The 10,358-nt window shown below is 53.2% G+C and overlaps 1 protein-coding gene across 1 annotated transcript in view; it reads left to right on the plus strand.

The window, feature by feature from the left end:
- LOC102034699 (pre-mRNA 3'-end-processing factor FIP1-like) overlaps window positions 1-10,358 on the plus strand; it is a 24,675-nt gene that overhangs the window by 12,816 nt on the left and 1,501 nt on the right. Inside the window, exons 8-15 of the mRNA XM_014310225.2 lie at window positions 1-96; window positions 1,052-1,157; window positions 2,150-2,348; window positions 3,192-3,218; window positions 3,764-3,821; window positions 4,301-4,356; window positions 5,437-5,641; window positions 7,212-7,370. The exon at window positions 1-96 is cut by the window's left edge and continues 58 nt beyond it. Of these exons, the coding sequence (XP_014165700.1) occupies window positions 1-96; window positions 1,052-1,157; window positions 2,150-2,348; window positions 3,192-3,218; window positions 3,764-3,821; window positions 4,301-4,356; window positions 5,437-5,641; window positions 7,212-7,370 (906 nt within the window). The remainder of the gene's footprint in view (window positions 97-1,051; window positions 1,158-2,149; window positions 2,349-3,191; window positions 3,219-3,763; window positions 3,822-4,300; window positions 4,357-5,436; window positions 5,642-7,211; window positions 7,371-10,358) is intronic.

Consider the following 10,358-nt stretch of genomic DNA (forward strand, 5'->3'; position numbering starts at 1 on the left):
AAAAGAAGTGGAAAGCAACATCATCAAAACAGAGTTCAAAACAGACTTCTTGGCTCTGGTGGGAGGACGAATGAAGGCTGGGCCTCCTCCCAACAGGTAAGAGAGGAGCATGTGTTTAGTGGGGGCACCTAAGAACCACCTGGGCCACATCTGAGTCTCCTCAAGCCTCAAAGAGAAGCTTTTAAGCTTGGCAGGAAGCTGCTGTGGTCACTCAGTCAGTGTCACCTCCAGCAGTGCAACCCCTGCCTGTCCATTCCCCCCTCCTTGGTGCAGGGAGGGAATCCTGGATCCCAGCTGATGGGACACATCTCTGGGAGTGGAAGGAGCCAGGCAAACACCTCAGCTTTGAGGGCTCACACTGCTGACATTGCTTGTGCTTGCTTGGCTTATTCCTCCTCCCACGATGTTAATCTTTGCCTCCTCAAGTGGAAGTGGATTACGAGTTTGGCAGAGGATAAGAGGAGCTGTTGGTTCCTGAGCCTGTGTGCGACGCTGCTGGATGTGTGGTAAAACAACTGAGTCATTCTGAGGGGCAGCCTCTGCTGGGGAAACCACTTGGCCCTTAGGAGATCAATGGGGTTTTATCAAAAGCTTCAGAAGAACACACCAGACGAGCCAGAGCTTTGGGCTCAGGATGTTTCTTTTGCTTCATTCACAAAACAGCTTTTGCACACCTGCCTTGCAGAAAGCAGCCCTGCATCCCAACTTTACCCCTTGTCTGGGAGCCAGCTCTGTGCTTCAAAGATGAGCATTAAAGCTCTGCTCAGTCTGTTGGATTTGAGGATTTTGGGAGCATTTCTGTCCCGGTGTGTAATCCCTGTTTTTACATCTATTTGTGGTGGTTCTTTGGGTAACATTTCTGGGTGCTCAGAGAGCCCAAACCCACCCCTGGCTCAGGAATGCAAATGGGCTTCTCCTTGGCTCCTCATCCCCATTTGAGAGGTGTTTCCCTGGTGGGAAAGAAAGCATGAAAGAAATCTGCTGACAGCAGGGAAAATTGCTCTCCTTGTGGTGCTTCTGAGCCTAAAAAGGTGCCTGTGCTTTGTCCCAGGAAGCTGGGTGGGACCATTGATGTGATCGGGGGCCAGGCAGGCACAATCCGCAGGGTGGAAGGGAGACGCCGGGACAAGCACGCCTCGGAGGAAAACCCCATCCAGGTAAAGCCTCTGCAGGGGCTGCCTCACAAATTGCTGATTGTATTGCACTTCTGGTGAACCCTGGGCAAATGTCTGTGTGCTCCTGACCTCCCAGTTCATACCTGCAGAGCAGCAGGTACTGCATTGACCCTGTTCGAGTGTGTGCGTGGATTGTTCCCTTCTGCAGGCTCAGTTAATTTCTGGGTTAAAAACTTGGTCTTGCTAGGAGCCAGATTTGTCCTTTAAGGACCAGTCTTCCCTTTGGAATGGTAAGGCCTGAGTTCTTTCATCATCAGCCCTCCCAAGGTATTCCTAGGAGTGTGTAGCTGGGAATCTTCTGTGGGTTATTCCCTTCCCTTCCAGTGTGGGGTTGGAATCTTCAAATCTGCAGTGGGTTTGTACCTGGGCCTGGTGTTTCTCTGTACTTTAAAGTAACATTTAGTCTCAAATCAGTTGGTGCAGCCCACATCTCAGACTGAGCCTGGGCTGTGTTATTGGATCTTGTCCCTTCTAAGAAATGAAAACCTGGGTTTAAAGCTAGTCTCAGTTCTGGGCTCGCCTGCCCAGTGTGTGACCACAATGTTCTGGTTGGTTCCTAGGCAGGAAGCTGCAGGGTCTGAGGACCATCTGCTAAACCCCCTTCTCTTAACCACCTTCCTCCTGCCAACTCTGCTAACTTGCCAGAAAAACCTAAACATGGAACCTTTCCCTTCCTAGGCCCAATTCCTTGGGTTTTTCTCTATGGTTATGTGGTCCATTTATTTTTTTAGCAGTCAGTTTTCCAGATTTTGTCAACAAGAAGAGTGTGAATTTGCTGGGAAAGGGTTGTTTGTTGTTCCTCCCCCTCACAAGCACTGCCAGCTGCACTTCAGGTCACTGTGGTGCCTCTGCATTTTGGTCACTCTTCAGGCACAGCCACAGTCCTGTTGTGGTGATGCTGCCAGCACTGTGAGGGCCCTGCTGCAGGAGCAGAGGAATTAAAACACTCTCTTCTCATTCCTGTGCCCCCCAAGGTGCTGGGAGACCATGGCAGTAAGCCCCAGCCCCCCCAGCAGCCCCAGCAGCCCTCCCAGCCCCAGCAGCCACCTCAGCAGCAGCCGTTTGCTCCACCAGCAGGGCCTCCGCCTCCCCCGCTGGCCGGGCCTCCTCCTCCACACTTCCTGCACCCTCCTCCTCCAGTGACTTCTGTTCCACCTCCCCTGCATCCTCCAGGTATGTGGTCACTCCTGGAACCTCCGTTGGGATGTCCCAGGCTTGGAGCAAAGCAGAGCTTTAATGGTTCAGTGCCATGGGATGGGTGAGCACTCAGGGAACAGATCCCTACCCCTGGCCAGCCTTCGTTTAGTCTCCATCAGCCTATTCAATATTCGCCCTGAATACCTAAAAATGGCAGCTGGTCCTTAAAGAAAAACCTCTGGGCTTTGTTTCCCTGAGGGAACCTTCCAGTGCTACTGATCCATTTGCTCTATTGATAAATGTCAAGAAGCAGGTTCCTGTTTCTCTGTATTCTGGCTTAAATACACCAGGCTGAAGTGAGGGGGCCACACTCTGGGCTTCTGCTGCTCCTGGAGCAGCACCAGGAGCCCTTCATGCAGTGACTCCTGCCTGAGGAGGATTTGCTGCAGCACTCAAGGGTTCTTTTCCCTAGTAACTTTTCCATGGTAGCTTTTCCTGCTGCCTTAGATTAAAATGCTTGTTAAAATCAAGTTGGACACACTGGAGTGGAGACTGCAGCAGGGTCTCCTCTCCAGCTCTTTCAGTTATTCTGAAAACCAAATCAATTGTTTGTGTGTTTACACTGGGGAACTGTGTTCCCAGTGTAAAAGAGCAGCAACATTTTAAATTGTAAAGAGATTGTTTGGGAAAATGATATAATTTATAGACTAATTTCTGCTTAGTAGCACCAATTTTTCTCCTGCTCTGTTTGCTCCAGTATGTGAGATTTATTCAAAATTGTGATTTGAGGTTTAGCTTGAGGTACAGAGAGTCCATGCAGTACAGAGAGACCATGCTTTCCTTGTTGTCCTCACTTGTTTTCCCTGCTTATTTCCACAGGCCTGCCACCTCCAGGTCCAATTCCAGGTAGGTGTTACCTTGTTCTTAGTAACAGCAGCAATTTTGATCACACAGGTTCAGAGCATTTGGACTAAGTAACATGAAATAGGATGGCACCAGTTTAGAGCACAGCTAATTTAAGATTAATAAACTCCAAATGAGCATTGAACCTGAGCTGCTTATCTTCTATTCTGACCTACAGACACAAATCTGTAGGTCAGAATAACTTGATTGTTATATTCTGATAAGAATGCAACATGTCTGCATCCCAAGAACCACTTTTCCTCCCTAGGGCTATGAGAGTTAGTTGCTACTCCTTGATGTATCTCATGTCCAGTATTTATAAGCCAAAATAGAAGGTAGTTTTTGCTTTGTTTTTCTTCCTATATCCCTACAAAACTAACAGAGCTTTAGGGTGTGAATTTGGGGAGGAGATCCTATCCTGAAGGAAAATCACTCTATTTTAAACAGGGCCTTGTTTAGCATAAAAAAGATGCTTTAATGGTTTTTAACTGTGAACAGCAGTCATGAAGCTGCAAGATCTTGGTGCTGATTTACCCTTCTGTGTCTAGGGCTGTTCCCACCACCTCTGGCACCACCACCAGCTCTCCTCATCCCAACCTTGGATGGGTAAGACCACACCTGGGTAAGATCACACCATGGGAGCAGCTGCCCTGGAGGGAAGAGAGGAGGAGAACAGGTCCAAAAATCAGTGCTGGAGATGCATGGTCTGGTGTTGGGTTGGGGTGGGGGAGAGCAGAGTCTGTCAGGAATCCTCTGTGCATTCACCTGGATTTGTCATATTCAAGGCACGGGAAGGAGCCAGTAAAATCTGGGTAAAGCCTAGAGTAGTTCATGGCATGATTTATTGCTGCAGATGCTTTCTCTGAAGGTGCTCCAGGTAGTTTGTGAGCAGTGGTGCTTTCCCAGGGCAAGCAGTGGGATTATGGCAGGTTTGGAAGCTGTGGCAAAACCCATGAGCATTTCTGGTAGTGGGAGTCCCATAAGAATGCTCCACAGGCCTCCAGGAAAAACAGGGTGAAGCTGCAGCACAGCCAGAGCTGTGGGGTCCCTGATGTCAGTAACTCACCCCCTTTTCTCTCCCAAAGGCAGCCAGCCAGCTACAACAACAGGCAGCCACCTCCCTTTGGCTACAACTCTGCAGGTGAGCACCGGGCAGGACACATCCCACTGCTTCTCCTCTCTCCCCTGGCTCTTGGCAGCCCAGGCTTTTCTGAGGCTGACACTCACCATGCCTGCTCCAGCTCCAGGCTCCTGCTGGGCCCCAGAGGGTCCCAGTCAGGAGCACAGGCTGAGTGTGCTGCTCTGAGTGCTGTGCAGGTGTGGGGATGCAGTTTTGTGGCCCAGTGCTGAGGCCCAGGTCACTGTTCAGGGCAGATCCCCAGCACAGAGAAGCTCCCCAGTGCCTCAGCAGTGTGTTCTCCTGCCTGTTTGCACACACATGTGCTCACCCTCACTCATAATCTCCCTTTTCCCCACCCTCAGGGATTAGCACAACCATCTACAACTACTGAGTTTGGTGTCTCCTCCCCAAGCTTTTGAATCCCTCCCCCAGTTCACCCTCTCCCTTGCTGCAGGCACCATCTCCTGTGGTTTAACAATGGGAGAGGCAGTACCAGGATTTCAGCAGATTCCCTTCCCTGGTGCAGCCCCAGTTCTCTCCCAGTCCTGTAGTGACCAGGAGTGGCTCCTGGCTGTGCTGAGCAGTGGGAGCACAGGCAGCCCTGCAGAGCCTCCCTGCAGGACAGACTGGAGGAGTGGCAGTGCCACCCTTCCCAAGGACAGGAGCCTGCAGTGCTGCCAGATGTGGCGCTGCTTTGGGATATGACCTCACCAGTGCAGCTGGCCACCTCTGCCTGGGAAATGCTGGTGGCTCTGGGCTCCCCAGGTGACATCCTTCACTGGCAGCTGCTGTCCCTGGCCCTCCCAGGTGCCACCCTAGAGCAGGGAAGTACCTGGTGGGAGGCGGGACCTTGTACAGGTGACCAGGGCCCAGGGCTGACAGAGGCTGTGCAGTGCTGCCTGCAAATGCCTTGTGCCTTCCCCAGGGAGGAGTTCCCTGTTCTTAGCAACCTGCTGGGAAAGAAGGGGAAGGACAGCAGGGAGCTGGGCCATGATCTCCTTGGATCCAGCTTTGCTGCCAGAGGGGATCTTTGGGAAGGGAGGGACAGAGGGGGTGCTGGCCATGCTCTGGATGATGGAAGGTTCTGCTCTCTGGCTGCAGATTCAGGTTTCATCAGCTACCCCCCCATCTCCACGTCCCACACGCCCTGGGTGACCACGGTGGACAAGGGCACGGGCAGCTCCAGCAGCAGCCACTGGGAGCACTGGGGCTCCAGGCGGGACCGGGAGCGGGAGCGAGACCGGGAGCGGGACAGGGAGCGAGACCGGGACCGGGACCGCACCCCCACCACCAGTGAATACAACAAGTGAGTGCTGCCCCACCACAGTGAATACAGCAAGTGAGTGCTGCCCCACCACAGTAAATACAACAAGTGAGTGCTGCCCCCACCACCAGTGAATACAACGAGTGAGTGCTGCCCTCCTGTGCTCCTGGGCCACCTCAGGGCTGGGTATAGAGGACACCAGCTGAATTCTCTGGAATGTCTGGGGAAGAGCTCCTTTGGATCAATAACTACAGCACAGACAGGGAGCTGTGCCACTGGCTGATTTCCTGTCTCTGGGTCTGGGGTTTTTTGTTTAAATCCAGCAGAACCAGTTCCTCTTGCTCTCCCACGAGGCCAGTCAATGAAATAGCCCCTCTGTGTTTACTCAGTGTTTCACAGCTCAGTGTGAAGCACTGGCTGCAGGAGCTGCTGCTTCTTGTCTTCTAAATGTCACTGTCAGATCAAAGGACAAACAGCCTGCTCTGCTCCGCTCTCCTGTGGGGCTGGGAGTGCCATTCCCTGGGAGTCAGCCAGGAAATGGGAGCAGGACTGGAGAGACCACCTTGGTGGGAGCTGCTGTGGCCTCAGCTGACAGCAGTGCTGGGAGCACTTGGGAAAGAGCAGGAGCCTTGGAGCCTCCCTGTGTTCATCTAAGGTGGAGGCTGGGCTCCAGATACTCCCCAAACCCATCCCTTTGGTGTTCAGTCAGCAGCAGCGTCGGTGTTTTGCAGGCTCCAGGCTCAGAAATGCCAATAGTCATTCAAAACATGATCAGAATGTGCATTCCTGGCACAGGGTACTTCCTGCTGGGGAGCTTCCCAGCCCAGGGAGAGAGCAAACAGGGCAGTGTACTCCTAATATTTTTTTTTCTTTATAAGCTTTTGGGCACTGTGGATGGGAGGGGGGAGGAAGAGAACAGAAGACAAGCTTGCTAAAATTGGAAGAGCTCAGACTCCCCCACTTCCTGGTCCATGCTGGAGCCAAGGTCTGGGATCAGCACTCCTGAGCACATTGCTGGCATTTCTGGCTGGTGTGGAGCACCCTGGTGCAGGTCAAAGCAGGGCAAGTGGCCCTGCAGTCCTTTGGAGCACTCCCAGCTGATTGATCCTGGACATTTATTTGTCCAGCTTGTTTCCAGGAGTGTCAGAACAATGTCTGTGACATCCTTTCTCCCAGGTCTTGAGTATTGTTCCCACAGGGGCACTGTTAACCCTTTGGGTTTTGGCTTTCAGAAGTTGACCAGGAGGATGTAGAGGGGAGTGTGGGATGTGTCTCAGTTTGGGGTACACCCTGCCCACTCCTGGCGATTGAATGAGGTGCTTTGAGCAGGTAGAGGGGTGCAGACAGAAAGCTGCACTCAGTTTGATGTTTTGAGCTTGTGGGGAAGAAAAGAACCCCTTACACCAAAGGGTGGGAGGTTATCGGGGTGTCTGTGCTGAGGGACCCCAGCAGCAGGGAGGGAGCGATGGGGGAGCACTGTGCGCTCCTGTGTGCTCCTGGTGCAGGCGGTTCAGGAGCACCCTCGGTCAGTAGGAGGTGCCAGACGTTGCCGGTGAGGGCGGTCGCAGCCCTGCCTGGTGTCCCTGTGCCCACGTGTCCCTTGTCCCCCCAGTGACGACGAGCGGTACCGCTACTACAGCCGCGAGCGCAGCTACGACTTCGAGCGCGATTACCGGCGCAGCCGCGACCGCAGCCGCGAGCGGGAGGAGCGGCACCGCGAGCGCCGCCACCGCGACAAGGACGACGGCAGCAAACACAAATCCTCCCGCAGGTCAGTGAGGAATGCGTGTTCTGGGGTGGAATGGCAGCTTGGCTCATCCCAGCTCCCTGTGTCCGAGAACCAAGAGCAGGAGGAACCTCTGGGACGCGGAAAGGAGAGCTTGGGGTTGAGTTCCTGCTCAGTGGTGAAGGAGGGATTGAGCTCAGCCTCCCAGCAGAGCTCCCATGTTAATGATAGCACACACAAAGGAGGTGCAAGGCCATGACAGCAGCGTCAGCTTTTGGTCCTGCTGCTCCTGTGCACCAGGGCAAAGCTCACAGAATCAATCAGGTTGGAAAAGACAGATCGAGTCCAGTCTGTGACCCAACACCGCCTTGTCACCCAGACCATGGCACTGAGTGCCACATCCAGCCTTTCCTTAAACATCTCCAGTGACTCCACCACCTTCCTGGGCAGCCTGTTCCAATGCCCAGCCACTCCTTCTGTGAAGAGCTTCCTTCTGCCTGCACTCAGAAATTGCTTCTGGAGCAGGAGGAGCAGAGCTCTTGCCCAGAGCCTGATAGTGAGGGGGTGATGGTCTGCACCAAGGTGAAAGTTCTGGGGCACAGCAGCATGTCCTGAAATCACAGCTTTTCTGCAGAAAATGGATTTGCCACAGATGATCTTCCTGGAAGAGCAGTCCCCAGCAGAGCAACAGCCCTGCTCTCTGGGCTGGGGCAGGTGCTGTGCTCAGGTCCTGTGTCACTTCACGTCCCATTAATGACTTGTTCTTGCTCTATTTTCTTGATGTGTCAACTCCCTGCTTTTAGGGGAAATTCCTGTCAGCTCTGGAGGTAATTACCCTTATTTTGAAGCTGGTATCAGAAAAACTCCTATGTAGTGACTGGAGGAAAAAGGCTGTTTTTATCCTTAAGGAGATGAGTAAGTTTTCAAGGAAGGACCAATTGCTAAAGGGTTGGAAGCAAAATGATAGGAAGAAAGACTAAGACCATAATAAAAACTTAATACAGAGCAACTAGAAGCTGAGTTGGTATCAGACAAACAAGCCATTGGCTTTAGGGTTATTTCTCAGCTTCCTCTCCTCAGAATTGAAACCTTGGAGTAGATACCTCACTGCAGGAATCCCAGCCCATGGTCCCCTCCAACCCAAACCTTCTGGTATTCCCTGCTTGAGGCACACTGAGGTTTGAGCCTGTTTGAGGCACTGCAGATGAAAGGGTTTCATTTCCAGCTTCCTGCAAACTGAGCAGTCTGCAGGAAATCACTGACGCTGGTTTCAAAGGACAGTCCCAGTGTCCCAGCATAAACCACTGACACATCGGCCACGAGGTGGCTGAAGGTGTTTTGTGGAGAGGCAGCAGCCTTTTATTTTTCCCTATTTTTCTTGCCTTTAATGGCTGTGAAACCATTTATTAAACCAGCCAGAAAATTACTTGAAGCCAGGAGCTTTTCAGCCAGGTTCAGCCAGTTCAGTGTCTGCTGCTAAACTGGAATTCCAGCTGTGCTAACAATTGGTCTGTACACCTGGTGCTGTCCCTGCTCATGGAGCTGTGCCTGCACAGTCACAGTTTATCCTGGGATAAATTTATCTGCTTGTTCCTGTACTCTGGGCTGTGCTTTAACTCTGCCACCTTCACACCACAGTCAGCTCCTGAGAGCTCCTGTGGTTTGAACCTGTGAGAGAAGCAGCAGAAAATCTCCTCCTATTGGGGGCCAAAGCAGCACTCTGCCCTTTTCCTGGTGGGAGCAGAGCTGCTCCTGGGGCTGTGTTGGCTGCATGGAGCAGCTGGCAGGGCACAGGCTCAGGGCATGCACAGCCTGCTCAGGCCTCTTGTGCCTGGGATTGCTCCCACATCACAGAAATCCTGGGGAAACATCCCCAGCTATCCCCCACATCTGGAAAACTGGGGGAGATAAAGGAGTTCCAAAGCATGAAGCCAGTGAAGAGCCAGGTCAGGTGTGAGTCAGCAGAAGTAGAAACAGAATCTGCCTCCCATGGGGAACCCACATTTCTCTCACTCCACTGATCCCTTTGCTGCCTCTTCTGCAGGGATTTCCCACACACCTACAGAGGAGTGAAAGTTTCAAACACATCTCAGGTTTGGGACTCCTCCTCCTCTCAGCCCCTGTGCTGTGTCAGAATTGCTGGAGCTCGCTCAGGAGGGGAAGAACAGCAAGGTGCTGCCTGTGGACACTGCCAGGAGTGGCTGTGCAGTGTCTGAGTGTGACAGTGGCAGTGAGTGTGACAGTGGCAGGGGGTGTGACAGTGGCAGTGAGTGTGACAGTGGCAGGGGGTGTGACAGTGGCAGTGAGTGTGACAGTGGCAGGGGGTGTGACAGTGGCAGTGAGTGTGACAGTGGCAGGGGGTGTGACAGTGGCAGTGAGTGTGACAGTGGCAGGGGGTGTGACAGTGGCAGTGAGTGTGACAGTGGCAGGGGGTGTGACAGTGGCAGTGAGTGTGACAGTGGCAGGGGGTGTGACAGTGGCAGTGAGTGTGACAGTGGCAGGGGGTGTGACAGTGGCAGTGAGTGTGACAGTGGCAGGGGGTGTGACAGTGGCAGTGAGTGTGACAGTGGCAGGGTGTGTGACAGTGGCAGTGTGTGTGACAGTGGCAGTGTGTGAGTGTGGCAGTGTGACAGTGGCAGTGAGTGTGACAGTGGCAGTGTGTGTGGCAGTGGCAGTGTGACAGTGGCAGTGTGACAGTGGCAGTGTGTGTGACAGTGGCAGTGTGTCAGTGGCAGTGTGACAGTGGCAGAGAGTGTGGCAGTGGCAGTGTGGCAGTGGCAGTGTGACAGTGGCAGTGTGACAGTGGCAGTGTGTGTGACAGTGGCAGTGTGACAGTGGCAGTGAGTGTGACAGTGGCAGTGTGTGTGACAGTGGCAGTGTGTGAGTGTGGCAGTGTGACAGTGGCAGTGAGTGTGACAGTGGCAGTGTGACAGTGGCAGTGAGTGTGACAGTGGCAGTGTGACAGTGGCAGTGTGGCAGTGCTGATGCATCCCAAAAATCCCCGCTGTGCCCTCCGCACTGCTGAGGGGGGTT

Source organism: Geospiza fortis, unplaced genomic scaffold (genome assembly GCF_000277835.1).
Source record: "Geospiza fortis unplaced genomic scaffold, GeoFor_1.0 scaffold117, whole genome shotgun sequence".
NCBI classification, from domain to species: domain Eukaryota; kingdom Metazoa; phylum Chordata; class Aves; order Passeriformes; family Thraupidae; genus Geospiza; species Geospiza fortis.